At 40.5% G+C, this 20,082-nt stretch overlaps 1 protein-coding gene across 5 annotated transcripts in view; it reads left to right on the top strand.

The window, feature by feature from the left end:
* Positions 1-20,082, top strand: part of LOC134353932 (kinesin-like protein KIF18A) — a 118,929-nt gene that overhangs the window by 12,013 nt on the left and 86,834 nt on the right. For all 5 annotated transcript variants that reach the window (XM_063062489.1, XM_063062488.1, XM_063062485.1 and 2 more), the window contains one exon: positions 17,392-17,549. In XM_063062489.1, the coding sequence (XP_062918559.1) occupies positions 17,392-17,549 (158 nt within the window). The remainder of the gene's footprint in view (positions 1-17,391; positions 17,550-20,082) is intronic.

Genomic DNA, 20,082 nt, shown 5'->3' with positions numbered 1-20,082 from the left:
GACTTTTAGCGGGCTACAGAAAGTGTTTACAAGCTGTGATGCTTGCCAAAGGGGGTGTTACTAAGTACTGACCATGCAGGGTGCCCACACTTTTGCTTCGGGCCCTTTCCCTTTTTTGTTATTTAGAAACTGTAAAAAATGGAAATAAAAATTTTCTTGATTAAAATACTAAAGAAATGTGTCATGTTTAACTTTATACCTTTTGGAAATCAGTTCATCTTTGACTCGCTTAGCTATTCACAGTAACAGAAATTTTGACCGGGGGTGCCCAAACTTTTGCATGCCGCTGTATGCGGTGGGGAGCATTCTGACTGGCTGCATCGGCGTCTGATATGGAGCCTCCAATGCACAGGATCACAAGAGGCTGCAGAGGGTTTTAAACCCAACCAGCTCCATCACAGGCACAATTCTTCCCACCACTGAGCACATCTTCACGAGGCGATGCCTCAGGAAAACAGCATCTATCGTTAAGGACTCTTCACCATCTGATACATGCCCTCTTCTCATTAATACCATCAGAGAAGAGGTATGAAGCTTAAAGACCTACATTGAGCGATTCAGGAATGTCTTCTTCCCCTTTATCAGATTTCTGAACGAGCCTTGACACTGCCTCATTACTCCATTTTTGCAGTATATTTATTTTCATATTTATGGATTCTGTGTCTTTGCACAGTACTTCTGCTGCAAAGCAACAAATGTCACATCATATGTCAGTGATAATAAGTCTGATTCTGATTCAGTATGCCACATGTTCTGCACAGTCGTGGCATCCTTGCTAAACAGAGATTTGTCGCGTATTCAACTCACTTGAGAAGAGCTCTCCTCCCACATACGCTTACATGTCTACCTAGTTCTTGTCTCCCTTTGATCATGCCTTCTATCCCCTCCCCCACCATCTGACTCCATCTGCCTATCATCTCCTCCCCACCTGGTTTCACTTATCATCTGCCAGCCCCCTACACACTGCTATATATAGACAATCTTTCGAATCCCCCTCTAGTCCTGATGCATGGTTGTGACTGAACCATTGACTTACACCTCTTACCTCCATGTATGTGGTTTGATCCTCTGCGTTCTTCTAGTGCTCTGTTTTTGTTCTGGATTCCTGCATCTACAGTCTCTTGTTTTTGTTCTTCATAAAATTGATTTAGCATGTTTAGCTGCAAAATTTTTATTGCATTTTAATAACAGCTTCTATTTCTTGAATTTTAAATTGTTGTCTATCCACTCTAGCACTTATAATCTCTCTCCAACCATTATGCCCCGATTCCTCCCTCCCCCTTCATTCTGCCCTGCCATTTGTCTCTCTGCCCTCTATTGCTGTGGTTAGTATGATGAAGCACTAAACGAGAAGCCCTTAGAAAATTTTGTTGACACTCGTCTTTAAACTTCACTAAGTTTGGTCAAACTTATTTCAATTTAGTAATGATCTTTGTACAGTAAGTCCCCGGGTTAAGAACGTCCAACTTATGCACAACTCGTACTTACGAACGGACTGCCATAAGACCTATTATATTAAAAATTTGAAAACATTGCGCGGCTTCAGCGGTTCGTCGGCTCGAGGAAGGAGAACGCCATCGGCCATTTTAAGTCGGATCACGTTGCCACTAACACTGTGTTGAGTGTGTAACTTTGTATTTGGCTTAAATTTTTCTCTTATTTGCCCTTGTAATCATGCCTCCAAAGCATAAATCCGATGCAAGTGTTGGTGATGCATCAAAGAAAAGGAAAACGATCACAATTAAAAATAAAGTGGAAATAATAAAGCGATTGGAAAGAGGTAAAACGCCATCGGTCATTGGAAAAGCGTTAGGCTACACTTGGTCAACGATTGGAACAATTTTAAAGGATAAAGTGAGAATAATGGAGCATGTGAAAGGCCCTGCCATGATGAAAGCTACAATTATAACTAAGCAACACAGTGGTTTAATTATTGAAATGGAAAGGCTATTGATAATTTGGTTAGACAATCAAAATCAGCGTAATATGCCTATTAGCCTTACTTTAGTGCAAGAAAAGGCTCGGAGCCTTTGCAATGATTTAAAAGCTGCATGTGCAGCTAGTGAAGGTGGTGAACAATTTGTTGCTTGTAGGGGTTGGTTCAATCGTTTCAAAGTGAGGGCAAATTTTCATAATATTAAAGTGCAAGGTGAAGCAGCGAGTGCCGATGTCAGTACTGTTGAGTGATTTTCCTGAAAAGTTGAAAAAAATTATTGAGGAGGGAGGTTATTTGGCAGGCTAAATACTTAATGTAGACGAGGCTGGCTTATTTTGGGAAAAAAATGTCTGAAAAGACCTACATTTCAAAAAAGGAAAAAAGTGCATCAGGGCATAAGGCATCGAAGGATAGGAAGGATAGGCTAATGTTATTGCTTGGGGGTAATGCATCCGGGGATTTCAAGCTCTAACTTGACATTTGACTAACTGATGCTAAATAAGAACCGTATGTACCTCTTCCGACTTACCTACAAATTCGACTTAAAGACAGACTTAGGAATGGATCTCGTTCGTAACCCGGGGACTGCCTGTAGTACGATCTGTCACTGATCAGCAATATGGATATGTTTGCAATTAATACTGGAATGTTGGTCTACTGTCAAATGTTAACCCTTTCCATTATACTGCTTCTTGGTTACAGCCCTGAGGTGTAACCAATGGCAAAGCTTGTTGTCTGAAAATAGATTAAGTAGATAATCTGCAATTAGACACACAAATATTTTGAGCTTCTGCTGTTTTGTTATCTTCAATTGAAAGTTTAAAGTTTATTCCTCATTAATAAATTCAAAACTTACTAGCAGAGCAATAACTTTTTAACAGTTTGATAGAGCAGCTGTACATTACTCACAATCTGGTGGTGAAAGCTGCAGGATTTACTACGTGTTGTGGAGCTACAAGACACAGGTAATTATTGGTGCAATTCTTCTCCTTTATTTGAAGAATACTTCTCTCCAAAGGGGTCTATAATCTGTCCTTCATTTCAGCAGATTGAAATGTGACGAACAGGAGGAGGTACAGGAAACTGAAGACCCACATTCAGCGATTTAGGAACAGCTTCTTCCCCTTAGTCGTCAGGTTTCTGAATGGTTCGCACCGCATTATTCCTCTTTTATAGGATTTATTTATTTTTGAAACTTCATAATTTAAGTCTGACCCTGTACTGCTGCTGCAAAGCAAAACATTTCACAATGATGTCAGTGATAATAAACCTGATTCTAATTCTCTCATGGAACATCATGGAGTAAAATTAATAAAAAGTAATCAAAAAGTCCATTGAGTTTGTTGCTTCTGGAAAAGCAGGTATGATTTGTGCTGTTCACACTTCTCAGCATACAATATCATCTCTGTGTACTGTTCAGCACAATCGTACCTGCAGTTCTAATCAGCAAGCTCCAAAACCTGTCCCTCTGCACCTCCCTCTGCAAATGTATCCTTGACTTCTCACCAGGAGACCACAGTCAGTGCAGGTCAGAAATAACATCTCCCCTTGCTGGCAATCAACATTGACAGAAGCTTAAGGATGCGTGATTAGCCCACTGCTCTACTCTCTACACACGCGGCTGTGTGGCTAGGCTTAGCTTAAACGTCACTATAAATTTGCCGATGACACAACTATTGTTGGCAGAATTAAAGATGATGAAAAGGAGGTGTACTGGAGTGAGATAGATCAACTCGTCAAGTGGAGTCATAACTACAACCGTGCACTCAACATCTGTAAAACCAAGAAAATGATTGTGGATTTCAGGAAAAGGAAGTCGGGGGAGAAAAAACAGCAGTCCTCGTCAATAAATCAGCAGTGGAAAGGATATGCAGCTTCTGGTTCCTGCGTGTCAACATCTCTGAAGATCCATCTTTTGTCCAACATACTGATGCAATCACAAAAAAGGCATAGCAGCAGATATATTTCATTAGAAGTTTGAGGAGACTTGGCCACAAAAGAATCTCTCAAATTTCTACAGTGGACAGCATTCGAACTGGTTGTATCACTGTCTGATATGCACTGCACAGGATCGGAAAAAGCTGCAGAAAGTTGTAAACTAAGCTAGCTCCATCATGAGCACTAGCCTCCCCAACATCAAGGACACTTTCAAAAGGCAATACCTGAAGAAGGTAGCATCCATCATTAAGGATCCCTATAGAGTCTTAGAGTCATAGAAAAGCAGTCCATGCTGAACCATTTAAACCATCGACCTGCACTGGGACTATAGCCCTCCATACCTCTACCATCCATGTACCAATTCAAACTACTTTTAAATATTGAAATCAAACGTCATGCACCACTTGCATTGGCAGCTCATTCCGTACTCTCATGAATCTCTGAGTGAAGAAGGTTTCCCTCATGTTCCCCTTAAACTTTTTCATCTTTCACCTTTATCCTATGACCTCTAGTTGTAGACCCACCCAGTCTCAGTGAAAAATTCCTGCTAACATTTAACCTATCTATACCCCTCATAATTTTGTATACCTCTATTAAATTTTCTCTCAATCTTCTATGTTCCAAGGATTAAAGTCCTAACTTAATCGATCTTTCCATATAACTCAGGTCCTCCATTCTTGTCAACATCCTTCTAAATCTTCTCTGTACTTTCAACCTTATTTACATCAGTCCTGTAGGTAGGTGACCAAAACTGCACACAATACTCCGAATCAGGTCTCAGTAATGTCTTATACAACTTCAACATACCACCCCATCTCCTGTACTTAATACTTTGATTTATGAAGGCCAATGTGCCTAAAGTTTTCTTTACGACCCTATCTACCTGTGATGCCACTTTCAATGAATTATGGACCTGTATTGCCAGATCTCTTTGTTCTACTGAACTCCTTAGTGTCCTGCCATTCACTATGCAAGCCCTACCCTCACACTTGTCTGCATTAAATTCCATCTGCCATTTTCAGCTGGTCCAAAAGGCTGCAAGCCCTGATAATCTTGCTTGCTGGTCCCCCAATCTTGGTGTCATCTGCAAATGTGCTGATCCAGTTGACCACATTATCATCCAGATCATTGATATAGATGACAAACAGCACTGATCCCTGCAGCACTCCACTCGTCACAGGCCTCCAGTTGGAGAGGCAGCCATCTACTACTTCTCCCACAAAGCCAATGTCTAATCTAATTTACTACCATATCTTGAATGCTAAGCCACTGAACCTTCTTAACCAACCTTGCTAAATCCACAGCCTTGCATTCATCAGCTTTCCTGGTAACTTCCTCGAAAAGCTCTATAAGAGAGGTTAGACACAACCTACTATGCATTAAGCCATGCTGACTATCCTTAATCAGTCTATTTCGATCCAAATACTTGTGTATCTGATCCCTTAGAATACCTTCTGGTAACTTTCCCACTACAGATGTCAGGCTCACCAGCTTATAATTTCCTGGTTTATTTTTAGAGCCTTTCTTAAACAGCAGAACAACATTGGCTATGCTCCAATTCTCTGGTACCTTACTTGTCACTAATGATGATTTAAATATCTCTGCTAGGGACCCTGCAATTTCTGCACTTGCCTCCTGCAGCGTCTGAGGGAGCACCTTATCAAGCCCTGGGGATTTATCTAACCTAATTTGCCTCAACATAGCAAACACTCCTCCGTAACCTGTATAGAGTCCACGAAGTTGATGCCGCTTTGCCTCACTTCTATAGACTCTGCGAACATCTTGTGAGTAAATATAGATGCAAAAAATGTATTTAGGATCTCCCCCATCTCTCTTGGTTCCACGCATGGATTCCCATTCTGGTCTTCCAGAGGGGTAATTTTGTCCCTTGCAATCCTTTTGCTCTTAGCATATCTGTAGAATCTCTTGGGATTCTCCTTCACCTTGTCTGCTAAGACAATCTCATGCTTTCTTTTAATCCTGATTTCTTTCTTAAGAGTTCTCTTGCATTGCTTATATTCCGTAAGCACCTCATTTGTTCCTACCTGCCTCGATCTGCAATGCACCTGTTATCTTGACCTTTTATTCTGACAGGCACTTAGAAGCTTCGTACTCTCAAAATTTCTCTTGTGAAGACCTTCTACTTACCAAGTGCACCTTTGATAGAAGACAGCCTGTCCCAAACCACACTTGCCAGATCCTTTCTGATACCATCAAAATTGGCCTTTCTCCAATTTAGAATCTCAACCCGTGGACCAGACCTATCTTTTTGACCCATTGCCCAGGACACGCCCTCTTATTGCTACCACCGTGGGGGAGGTTCAAGTACCTGAGGCCACACAAGTAATGTTTCAGGAACAGCTTCTTCTCCTCTGCCATCAGATTTCTGAATGGACAATGAACCCGTGTAGGACGACTACACTTGTTTTTGCTCTCTTTTTGCACTACTTGTGCAACAAAATTTCATGACATAGGCCAGTGATATTAAACCTGATTCTGATTCTGTATCTCTTAATTATTTTCTGTTTTATGAACTATAGTGTCCTATTTTGAACTGCGTATCATGTTGGACAAGGCCTTCCTCAGACCTTTCCAAGAATATTCACCTAAGATAGACTAGAGGAACTTTATAAAGAAGCTATATTCAGGTGTAAATTTCTTTAAGCTGCAGCCCTTCAGAAAATTCAAACTCCATTCTGGAGGCCAACTACACATCAGGTCAGTGGGACACAAATCCTTTTGAAGGACTGCCAAACTTTTAATTCAAGATATTTCCAAGAGCCACTCAGGCAGATTCTTTGGAGAAGTTAAGATTTAATGTCAATAACTTTTGCACAGAAATGACTTTTTAAACATTTTTTGTTTTTATTTCAGAGATGCAGATTTACGAAGTTTTGTTTTCGCACTACTAATTTTTAGTATTCTATGAAGAGAGAGATGCTGTAGTTGTCCAGCAGCCTATCAGTTTCACCTCCCTCCCTTTAGCACATTGCTAGTGTTCTTTTCGACCTTGTCAACACCTTCAGCAACTCTCATAATAGAGTGAAGTTTTTGAAATGTCAGGCAGCATCAGTAAGGCACAAAACAAAGCTGCCTTTTTAGGCCAGTGACCTTGCATTAGAAATGGCATCAAAATGAAACAAAACTGGACAACCAAACATGCCAAATTCATTTAGTAATGAGTTTTGGAAGGGAAAACAATATTTCTGATTTTACAAATACTGCCAGGCCTGTTGAGCAATCCCAGCATTTAGCTTGATTAATGCATCTGCAGTGTTCCGCTTTCCTTCATCTTCCTTGCTGTCTTTCAAAGTTCTTAACCTCTCTCTGATTTGTGGGAAGAAATAGTATTGAATCTGGAAGGGCCAGTCACTAATACTTGTGGAATCAAGTGCATGCAAGAAGCCAGCAAGAAGTGTACTGAGGAACAACACCGGGGAGAACAGAATAAGAGACTTAGAGTAAAAAGTGTAAACAAGAAGAGTCTCAGACCTTAAAAACAAGCAAATCTCAGTAAGCCAAGCAGCATCTATGGAAGGAAATAAACAGTCAATATATTGGGCTGAAACCCTTCATCAATACATGATTTTACTTCCATAGATGCTGCCTGAATTGCTGAGCTCCTCCAGCGTTTTGTATGTGTTAGTCCCTTCATGTATAGTGTACAGGATTGAACAAAGTTAATATATTACATAAATAGTTTTTGATCTTGGAATAGTATAAGTGGTCATGTTAATCTTAAAGAGGGATAATGATATCTTCCCAGAGAACAGTTTTGATGTACTCAGCAGTAAATCTGTAATCCAGGCATTGTAATTGAGGTTTACAATTTCACATTTGTCCCATTGCACACTGAGTCCACCAGTTATTCATGTAATGCTGATAGCTAATTGTTGATGTTTAATTAGCAGCTTGAAGATTACTTTTCTAGAGCAGCATTTGCATTTTTACAAAGCTGTGCTTCTCTAATGTTCTGTGATCAAAGGAGAAATCTGTAATCTCTGATTAATCCTAGAGGAAAAGTATATTAAAGCAAATGAGATCAGCAAAGTTAATTATGTGAAGATGGATAGGCGACTGAATTACTGAGGAAGCAATAGTAGAAGATTATTAATGAAATTGATCATCTTAAATATAAGACTAGAAGATATAGGAGCAGAATTAGGCCACTTAGCCCATCGAGTTTGCTCTGCCATTCCATTATGGTAGATTTATTGTCCCTTCCTGCCTTCTCCCCATAACCTTTGATACCCTTACAAAGCAAGAACCTATCAATTTCTACCTTAAATATTTAAATTTAGAATAGTTTTACAAAATTGGGTAAAAATATAGCACAGCTAGGTTTATAATTTTAAGAATATCTCATTCTATGATAATCAGCAATAAATTGCCCCCAAAAAAATTCTGCCCTGCTTTCATCCCAAGATCCAGACTGAGCAAAGGACCCAGTTCCTTCCCAGGCCCAGTTCTTTCTATCCTTCAGCACTGCAACCATGGAAAATTCCAATTGATTCCAAATTCGAGGCAGAGAGACTAGCTTCATCAATAAGTGTTGGTTGGAAGATCAGCAGGCCACCTTGCTAATATGCCTATCTACAGTAGGTAAATACCAACAGTTCTGGCAGAAATTAGAGCTGATGGTTTAGATATTTAGGGAGCTCTACTGTCAACAAAGTTCCATGACAGAACTCTTGGAAAGAACTCACCAAGAAGGTTTAAACTGGAGTTGCAAGGGGATGGGAACCAGAGCACCAGAACGGATAGTGGTGTGATCGTGGAGAAAGACGTTGTTAAGCCTATATACAAAGTCAGGAATCAAAAGGTTCAACATGGTGGGACTAATGTTCTGAGCCGTGTAAATTTCAATGGAAGGGGTACTGTAGGAAAGGTGGATGAGTTTAGGGCATGGATCAGCTCGTGGAATTGTGACATTGTAGCCATATTTCCCCTGAGTAGTAATTCCCAAATAGCATGGCTTTGTTGGGGGGGCGGTGAGCAGGACTGGTAGCTCAGTGTTGTGGGGTTCTGTTGTTTTAGACATGATACAGCGGGAGAGATTAAAGGTGGAATGGTGGCATTCCTAGTCAGGGAAAATGTCACCGCAGTCCTCACTCAGGCTTTATGGGTAGAACTGAGGAAGAAGAAAGGTATGACCATGTTAATGGGATTATATTATCCCATTAAAACCCAACAGTCTGTGGGATTTAGAGGAGCAAAATTGTAGAGAGATCACAGGCTATTACAAGAAACATAAGGTTGTGATAGTAGGTGATTTTAACTTTCCACAGATTGACTGGGACTCTCATACTATAAACTTTCCCTGACTGGGAAAGTTTGTCAAAAATGTTCAGGAAACAGTACACAGAAGTCCTAATTAGAGAGAGTGCGATACTAGATCTCCTGTTAGGGAATGGGGCAGGGCAGGTGATAGAAGTTTGTGTAGAGGATCTAGTGATCATAATGCCATTGGTTTCAAGGTAATTCTGGAAAAGGTTGGGTATGGTCCTCAGGTTGAGTTTCTAAATTGGAGAAAGGCTACTTTTGATGGTATCAGAAAGGGTTTAACAAATGTGATGATGCGCACAAAACGTGGAGAAATGCAACAGTGTTCTAATGAAGGGTCTCAACCCAAAATATCGTCTGTTTACTCTTTTCCATGGATGCTGTCTGACCTGCTGAGTTTCTCTAGCATTTTGTGTGTGTTGCTTTGGATTTCCAGCATCCGCAGATTTTCTCTTGTTTGTGGTTTGGCGAGTGTGGATTGGGACAGGTTGCTTCTTGTCAAAGATGTACTTGTTAAGTGGGAAGCCTTCAAAAGTTTGAAAAGTATAGAGTTTTTTTTTATTGCTGTCAGAATAAAAGGCAAGGATAACAGGTTTATGGAGCCATGTTTTTCAAGAACTGTTGGGCCCCAGTTAAGAAAAAGGAGGTGCACAGCAGTTATAGGCAGGCAGGAATAAATGAGGTACTCATGAAATATAAGAAATGCAAGAGAACACTTATGAAATAAATCAGTAGGGTAAAAGAAAGCATGTGGTTGCCTTAGCAGACAAGGTGATGGAGAATCCTTGGGGATTCTACAGATATGTTGAGAACAAAAGGATAGCAAGGGGCAAAATTGGTCCTCCGGAAGGTTAGAATGGTAATCTATGTGTAGAGCCAAAAGAGATGGGTGATATTAAATTTGTATTTACTTGGGCAACGGACACAGTCTATAGATCTGAGGTAATACAGTAGCGAAGTAATGAACCCTGGCACAGATTACAGAGGTGGAGGTGTTTGCTATCTCGAGGCAAATTAGTCTGATAAATCAGCAGGGCCTGGAAATGTGTTCTCTTGGACCCTGTGGGAGGCAAGTGCAGAAATTGCAGGGGTTGCAGCAGAGATATTTAAAACATCCCAAGCCAAGGGTGAGGAGCCAGAGCATTGGAGGATAGCTAATACTGTTCTGTTTAAGAAAGGCTAAGAATAAGCCAGGAAGTTATAAGCTGCTGAGTCTGCCATCAGTAGTGGGAAAGATGTTGGAAGGTATTCTAAGGGACACCATATATAAGCATTTGGATAGATTAGGATTAGGGATAGTCAACATGGTGTTGTGCATGTCGTGTCCGACCAATCTTATAGAGTTTTTCAAGGAAGTTACAAGGAAAATTGATGAAGGCAAGACAGTGGATGTTGTCTACATGAACTGTAGCAAGGCCTTTGACAAGGTCCCGCATGGGAGGTTGGTCAAGAAGGTTCAGCTGTTAGACATTTCAAAATGTGGTTGTGGTAGTAGTAGTAGATGGTTGCTTTTCTGACTGGAGGCCTGTGACTAATGGTGTGCCGCAGAAATAGGTGCTGGGTTTGTTGTTTGTCATCTACTATATGAACATCTGGTTCATAATTTGGTAAAATGAGCAGCAAATTTGTGGATGACACCAAGATTGGGGTGTAGTGGACAGCGAAGAAGACTTTCATAGCTTGCAGTGGGATCTGGACCTGATGAAAAAATGGGCTGAAAAATGCTAGATGGAATTTAATGCCGACAAATTGGAGGTTTTGCACGTTGGGAGGACCAACTATGGTAGGTCTTTCATGGTGAGTGGTAGGGCACTGGGGACTGTGGTAGAACAGATGGATCTGGGAATACAGATTTATAATTCCTTGAAAGTGGCGTCACAAATAGATAGGGTCGTTACAGAACACTTTTGATATATTGGTCTTCATAAATTAATATCTTGAGTATAGGAGTTGGTATATTATGTTGAAATTGTTTAAGATGTTGGTAAGGCCTAGTTTGGAGTATTGTGTGTAGTTCTGGTCACCTACCTACTGGAAAGATGTAAATAAGATTGAAAGAGTGCAGAGAAAATTTACAAGGGAATTGAGAGCCTGAGTTAGAGAGAAAGGTTGACTAGGATAGGACTTTATTTCCTAGAACATATAAGATTGAAGTGAGATTTGATTGAGGTATACAAAATTATGTGTGGTATAGATAGGGTAAATGCAAGCAGGCTTTTTCTACTGAGGTTGGGTGACACTACAACCAGAGGTCCTGGGTTAAGGGTGAAAGGTGAAATGATTAAGGAGAACATGAGAGGGAACGATTTTGCTCAGAGGGTGGTGAGTGCGTGGAGTGAGCTGCCAGTGCAAGTGGTGGATGTGGGATCAATTTCAACACTTGAGAGAAGTTTGAATAGGTACATGGATGGGAGGGGTATGAAGGGTATTGGTAAGGGTGCAGGTTGATGGGATGGCAGATAAATAGTTCTGCACGGACTAGATGGGCCGAAGGTCTTTTTTGTGGTCTCATGTTCTGTGACTTTATGACTCTAAGTAGGATTTAGGAGCATCCCAAGGTAATTTATACATATATTAGGATCAAGCATAGGTCCACTTTCAAGGACAAAACAGAGAATTTATGTGAGGAATCAGAGAAAGTAGATGAGCTCCTTTGAGTACCTTGCATCAATATTCGTCAAGGAGGAGGTCATGGATGATGGTGATATCAGTGAGAGGTATGTTCTCTTAAGGGCATGCCAATATTAAGAAGGGGGTGGTATTGGGTGTCTAGGAAAACATTAAGGTAGATAACTTGCCTTGGATAATGAGGAAAGCAAGGTAGGAGGTTGCCGTGTCCTTGGAAAAGATCTTTGTATCCACTTTTGCTGTGGGCAAGGTAGCGGAAGATTGGTGGGATCCACTTGGTAATTTGGATCCAAAGTTAGCTTGGTGATAGAAGACAGAGGGTTGCGGCAGAGGAATGTTTTCCTGACAGGTAGTCTATGACGAGTGGAGCTCGGCAAGGATTAGTGCTGGGACTCAGTTGTTTGTAATATAGGTTTCCCCCGCTATCCGAAGGTAGAGCGTTGCTATGAAACCGTTCGTAAGCCGAAATGGCATAAAGCAAAGAAGCAATTACCATTAATTTTTATGGAAAAAATTTTTGTGCGTCCCCAGACCCAAAAAAATAACCTACCAAGTAGCACATAAAACCTAAAATAACTAACATATAGTAAAAGCAGGAATGATATGATAAATACACAGCCTATATAAAGTAGAAATACTTTTCTGCAATCATTGCAGTACTGTCAGGCATAGCAAAAATCTCACGGAAGTGCTCTGGGCAGAAGCACTCTCTCCAGTAACCTTTAAGCTATGAAGCTGCCGTCGCCTCAAAAACCAATCAAACCACCCATGACTACCTTTAAATTCCACTTTTGTGAAAATGTCTTTCATTTGGAAAAATTTTTGCTGTTCCCAAACCTGAAAAATAACCTACCAAATCATACCAAATAACACATAAGAATACACAGCCTATATAAAGTAGAAATAATGTATATGCAGTGTAGTTTCACTTAACGGAATTGGGAAGACAGCGAGCACACTGATGATGGTGCGTTAGGCTGAGGCTGCGGTGGTGGGAGTCACAGGAGACTAGTCACTAACGTCTTCTATGTCTGCCTGCCTCGATGTCGTAAAGGCCGAGGTTTGTCGTCTGCTGTGGCTGATGTGGAAGGCTTGAAAAACGACAGTATGCTTGACTGCTTAGCCTCACGCATTTTTCAATCATACAGTTCTTTGTAAGCGCTCAAACCATCCTGCAAATATGCTGTAAAGCTATGTGCCCTTTCAAAATTAAAGTCATACTTTTCTGCAATCATTGCAGCGCTGTCAATCGCAGTGAAAATCTCACGCAAGTGCTTCACGTTCAGTTCCTGGATGACTTCGCTTTCGGGCCGTTCGTTACTGCGTTCGGTTTCGATTCGTATCCTTTTCTCCTGCAATTGCATCAGCTCTTCATCTGTCAGTTCTCGGTCGGGGATGCCAAAACCTCTTCAACATCATCTTCGTCAACTTCAGTATCAGCCAAAGGACTCCCTCCAGAAAAACGTTAAACTATGAAGCTGCCCTCGCCTCAGAAACTGAACAAACCACCCATGACTGCCTTTAAATTCCACTTTCGCAACACTTTCATCACCATCGTCCAGTGCTTTCTGTTACAGCTTACTAAAAAGACTGACTTATTTCTCCTTAAGTATAAGATAACTTAATGGAACACCACACTTTGTACACCCATCAATCCACTTAAGCAATTGACTTTCCATTTCATCCATTATTGGATGCCAACTAAAAGAGGCCACTGCTACGTGCAGAACCAATAGTAACATCGGCAGCTTTCAAGCTTCTTTCTCTCTGCGTGTAAAAAGTGCGAATGGTGGACGCAGGCAAGTTCAACGTGCGGACAATGTCCTTACTTCGTTGACCATGATCAAAATGCTTTATTACGTCCAGTTTTACGCTAAGCGTAACTCCCTTACAAGCTCTTAGGCTTTTCCGATACTTTCGAACTCATCTTGCTAACGGATGCACAAAATAAATCGAGATAAAGCACAGATGCTCACAGACACATGTTTAAGCTATGGTGGCTAGAATGCAGTTCCGGGGGAGGAGCTTGGCTTTTTTCGAAAAAGCGGAAACACTCTTCGGTTAGCGTAAACAAGTAACTAATGTAGGTCTTTTGTAATAGCGAGCTGTCGTAAAGCGAACGTTTGGAAAACGGGGGGCCACCTGTATATATTAATAACTTGGATACAAAGGGTGGCTCGGTAGAGAATTAGTCCCTTAAAGATCATGGCAGTTTAGGTGGGGAGCCACAGGAGATGGCTAAATTTTTAATGAATGCTTCTCATTAATGTTACTGTGTCAAAGTTCATGGGGGTTAAAGAATTAAGGCAAGCAGATTGTGATGTCTTGAACCACAGAGTAATTAAAAAGTAAATTTATTATCATATATATTACATATTACCATATTATACCTTGAAATTAATTTTCCTAGAAATTCATTTTACAGATAAAAAGAAATACAATGAAATCTTATGGAAAAAAACCATAGATAAACTGACAAAGACTGACAAACAACTAATGTACAAAGGAAGACAAACTGCAATTGCAATGGCATTCGGTTTGCTGACCATGAAGTTTTAAACTCAAACTTTAAGCCCTATCGGATATAAGTAGCCACCAGTACTCTCACGAAAGGGAGGTTATACTGTAACTACCCAATCTTCATAAACTAGTTTACTTCCCTGTTTATGCTCCATAGTGAGTTTTGCTGCCAATACCCACTACTCCCTACCAAGGAGAAGGTACTTCCAGCCAGCAAAGTAGTTTAAAATACGGCTTATTAACAGTGATACACATTTAAATCCACATACCACTCTTAAAACACATTTAACACTCACAGAGAATTTCTATAGCATTTCCCAATTACAACTCATTTCTATGTCAAAAGCCATTTTCAAAACACAAACATTTCAAAACACAAACATTAAGGATTTCCAAAACACAGATACAATTCCTATAAACTAAAAAGACAAACTGTGATGCAGCCAAACAAGTTGTCCATCCCAGAAACCGATGCTGGGGGAATGGAATTTAGTTTTTCCATGTTTCTTGGTGTTCCTTACCCCATTCCTCATAAGCTGAACTGCTCACTACATTTATACACCTTTTCTCTCAGTTGAGTGACTTCACAAGCCTGTGTTTGTCTTCGGATATCCTTTTAACACAAATGATCGAGCATTTTTGGATACATAGACATTAGGTAGTTTCCATTAATGCGGTAATGCTAACTTTTGAGTATGTGAAACTCTCCCAACTTTATGCACATCAGTTATTGATATGCTAATGATATTATCCATCTGGTCCTGCAAGCTACCTTGAACTAAGCAACTTCTGATTTTGTTTGAAACAACCAACACACACAAAATGCTGGTGGAACGCAGCAGGCCAGGCAGCCTCAATAGGAAGAAGAAGAGTTGACGTTTCGGGCCGAGACCCTTCGTCAGGACAACCCGTTGTTTTATACTCTACATTTGAGCAATAATAAAACAGGTGCAGTGACTTTATAGGCAGAGCTCCTTCAAAATACAGAGCCTGTTTGCAAAGCTGTTCTATAAAGAGTGTCTTTTTTTTTTACTTCAAGCTAGTTCACATTTTAATTTTAAGCACTGAAGACAGACTTCCACTTACAACCAAAAGTTAAGCAAAGAATATAATTGAAAGTTTACTTGGAACTCTTTGTGAAGTTTCTTGAACCAGTGGAACAACTTCACTCAGCTTTATGTGCCCCATCACAGAACTGTTCCCACAATGTATGGATTCACTTTCAAGACTCTTCATTTCATGTTCTCAATATTTATTGCTTATTTATTTTTTATTATTATTATTTCTTTTTTAAAATTTTGTATTTTGCAGATTGTTGTCTTTTGCACATGGTTACTTGTCCATCCGATGGGTGTGGTCTTTCATTGATTCTATTTTGGTTCTTGGATTTGCTGAGTGTGTCTGGAAGAAAACAAATCTCAGAGTTGCATATGGTGACATACATGTACTTCGATAATAAGCTTACTTTGAACTTTAAAATGGCAGTTGCAATTTAGAAAGCAAGCTTAGCAAACATGAGATAGGAACAAATATCTATCACACAATTAAAAATAATACTGAGAACATTAGTTGTAAAGAGTCCTTGAGAGTGAGTCTGTAGATTGTAGAATCAGTTCATAGTTGTGGTGAATGAAGTTATCCACGTCAGTTCGTGGGCCTGGTGGTTGTAGAGTATTAACTGTTTCTGAACCTGGTAGTGTGGGACCCAAGACTCCTGTGCCTTCTGCCCGATGGTAGTATCGAGAAGAGGGCATGGCCTGGATGATGATGATGCTGCTTTTGATGATGGATGCTGCTTTTGTGTGGCAATGTTCTATGTAAATGTATTCAAAGTGGAGAGGGCTGGCAAAACTTCTGGCGGTTTTAAAGCTCATCTAGGTGGATAAGTCCCAAGGGGCTGACCAAGGGCCCAATTGGACTTTGTGGAAATCTAAGGAAGAAATTACGGAGGTCTTTCGAGAGATATTTGTATCATCTTTAGCCACATGTGAAGTCCTGGAAGACTGGAGAGAGACTATTGTCATTTAGGAAAAAAACAGCAAAGACAAACCAGGCAACTACAGGCTAGTGGGTCTGACATCAGTGGTGTGCAAGTTATTGGAGGAGAATCTGAGAGACAGAATTTACAGCATGTTGATAGGCAAGGGCTGATTAGGAATAGCCATCATGGCATTGTGGTGGGAAATTATGTCTGACAAATCCAGACATCCTGGTGAATCGATTTTGCATCCTTTCAAAAGCCTCACATCCTTCCTATAAAGGGGTAACTGGAATGGCACACAGTACTCCAAGTGCAGTTTTTTGTAGAGGTAGCCAAGAAGATGCATAATAGCAGGACAGTTGTCTATGTGCCTTTGACAATGATATGATATGCTAGTCTAGGAGGATAGTTCACAAGGAATCCAGAAGAGCGAGGTAACTGAATTCATAATTGGTTCAATGGTAAGAAGCATAGGGCAATGGTTCTAGACTCTCAGACTAGAAACCTATGTAGTGGTGTGCCTCAGGTACCAGTGCTGGGACCTAGTTGTTTGTTATTTATATAAACAAGTTGAATGAGAACTTACAAGGCACGGTTAGTTGGTATGGAATTGATACTAAAGTAGGTGTCTGGGGTGAAGAAAGTGTTCAGTACGCTGGCCTTCATCAGTCAGAGCATTGAGTATAGAGGAAGAGTTTTTAGAGATTTATGATGCAAGTTTTTACACAAAGTAATCAGTATGTGGAAAGTACTGCCAGGGCAGATGATGGAGACAGATACAATAGCAATGTCCAAGAGGTATTTACACAGAAATGTGAAGAGGCAGGGAAGAGACAGATATGAACTATTTGCAGACAGATGAGATTAATTTTATCTAGCATCATGATGGCATAGACGTGGTGGGCCAAATGGCCTGTTCCTGGGCTATTCTCTTTTTATTTTCTATGTTCTATAAATATGTAAAGGTGAAATTCATGTGAAGAATCATAATTTAATATTCATCACAATTATCTTTCTCCTGAATTTTTACACAGGACGTTTGACAACAAGGAATAGTGGCTTTCCACTGTGCATTGTTTCTTATATACTCTATGTTCTCTTTCAGTCTTTGCTTATGGTGCAACAGGATCTGGGAAGACCCATACCATGCTGGGCAGTGAGGATCAGCCTGGAGTTATGTATCTCACAATGCTGGAACTCTATGAAAGAATTGAACAAATGAAAGATGAGAAAATTTGTGAAGTTGCCGTCTCGTATTTGGAGGCAAGTTAAAAGCAGATGGTTTTGAAAAGTTCATTCTAAGTATAGTAGCATAGTTTTATTCAATCTTGTTTAACATTAGATTGCTTCCTTTTTTTAAATCAAAATTCCAAGCAAATCTGCTAGTTTTGCTTCAAATGTTTGTACAACAATGGTACAGTTTCAGCAGGGCGATTTTCAGCTTGTAATACTTGGAGTTCTAGCCAGTGCAGCGTAAATATTCTGGACTTGGGACTTAGCTGGAGCAGAAACTTGGACTTCCATGTCCAGTCTGGAATCCTGAGCTCTACCTAGTCCTGTGGGCCCTGGATTTTAAGAGGCAGATTTGGTCACGTCACTCTCTATACCTCATATAAATATTATGAATTCAGTGGTTCAGTGGTACAATGGTTCCATTTAATATCAGAGAATGTATATGGTATACAACCTGAATTCTTACTTTTCACAGACATCCATGAAACAGAAGAAAAATCCCAAATAATGAATGACAGAAAAGCATAGAACCCTAAAGCCCCCCTCCCATGCACAAGCAACAGCAAAGCATCAGCCCTCCTGCTCCCCCCACTTACTCCAGCAGAAAACATCAGCCCCACCACCCACCACCCACCATGCAGGCTATAGCAAAGACTGACAAGGAACAGGGCTGCAGTGCTGCACTGAAAAGGGCACATCTTCCAGGCCACACCTAGAGATATCGAAAGCGTTAGGCTGCTCGGCGATCTCCGAGAGTAGGAACCCATTACTGTGAAGAACCGCAGTTTGAATGCAGCTTAGTTCATGGATTACATCACTGTTGTTGCATGGCAACATTCAAATTGAAACATTAACAATTCTGAGCACACAGACTGTAGCTGTTGGCTCTGATTGCAGCTTTTACCAAACACACAAACACAATAGAATGAATTGATCTATTTCATTCAGAATTTTTCTAACAAGATGGATATCTGGAAGTAAGGAGCAGCAGTTTTTTTTTTTCAGCAGTTCAGATGATGACTGAAGGTTTGTTCTTTGTTCTTGTGGACCCTTATTTGGATCACTGCCTTATAAAGTATTCCAAGTCTGTACTTGTATATCTCCTAAAGGAGCAAAATAGTCCTTATTCACATGATAAAATCTGCAGATGCTGGAAATTGAAAGCAACACATACGGAATGCTGGAGGAACTCAGCAAGCCAGATATCATCTATGGAAAAGAGTAACCAATCAATGTTTCAGACCGATGAAGGCTCTTGGCCTGAAATGTAAACTGTTTACTCTTTTCCATAGGTGCTTCCCAGCCTGCTGAGTTTCTCCAAAATAGCCCTCATAACTGCTTTATATAAATGGAACACCACTGTGCAAGTATAATGTGCTGTAGAGTATACCTGGAGCAGCTGGCCCCAAAACATTGGCAGTGCCAGATATTCTGCTGCATGAAATGTGTATGATGTTCTTACCAACCTTGCAAAGAAAGCGTAAAGCAAAAGGAGTTACTAATGCTGCAAAATGCAATTGGTGTTATTGCTCTGGTTTCACAGCACCTGTGAGGAGGTAACAGTTAGAGTTAACACCTTTTGTTAGGAAAATGTGGAATTGAAACAGTTTAAATTGAGAGGGGAGAGGTGAAGAGAATCAAAGGGAATAGGGTAGACACAAGGTGAATGATATAAAGGATGATGGTGCCTTCTAAGAAAGGTTGATGAAGGCTTGTTAATCACAACAGATCTGCCTGGAGGAGACGCTGGCTAATGTCAGAGAGGTTAGAATGGAAGTAAGGCATCAGACTGAAGAATGAGGCAACCAAAAGCTCCTAATTCCTCCTATGGATTGAATGGAGGTTTCCTGCAAAGATGTCATCCAATCTTAAATACAAGGGATTCTGCAGATGTTGGAAATCCAGAGCAACTCACACAAAATGCTGGAGCAATTTTGCAGATCAGGCTGCATCTATGGAAATGATTAGACAATGTTTTGGGCCGAGACACTTCATTAGGACTGAGAAGGAAGGGGGAAGAAGCCAGAATAGGAAAGTGGGGAGGGGAAGGGGAAGGAGCAATGTTCCCTCTAATTTGTAATGAACAGTGTGTGCAGAAATCTGGTGGTGTGCAATTTTTTGCACAGTGACAGCAACATGTGTGCACTGAATTTTTAAGTGGAAGTAAACCTAAAGCCATTCCACTTTAAATTAACTAACAATTCTTTTGTGCTTCATGCCCTTTGCTTCTTTGGAATTAAACATAGTGAATCAATAATTTCTTAAGTAAAAACAGTATAAATAAGCCAGTTCTAAAATCTGTGGACAAATCATAGCAAACTCCACTTTGTCAACACCGTCCGTAACAGAAGCTGGAAAAGGAGATGTGATTGTGTGCGATCATGAAATATACTTAACACGCCAGCAAGGTAGAGGGTGACAATCTTCTCTGTGCAGCTTAAATTCTTTTGTGCGCGTGCACCTTAGAAGGAACATTGGGAAGGAGTACTAGCTAGAATGTGATGGATGAAGCCAGGTCGATATGAAGCAAGGAGGTGGGAGGCAATAGGGAGATAATGCAAAA

The sequence above is a fragment of the Mobula hypostoma genome, chromosome 11, assembly GCF_963921235.1.
Source record: "Mobula hypostoma chromosome 11, sMobHyp1.1, whole genome shotgun sequence".
Classification (NCBI taxonomy): Eukaryota; Metazoa; Chordata; class Chondrichthyes; order Myliobatiformes; family Myliobatidae; genus Mobula; species Mobula hypostoma.
The sequence above is the reverse complement of the archived record's forward strand: the minus strand, read 5'-3'. Positions and strand labels throughout refer to the sequence as shown.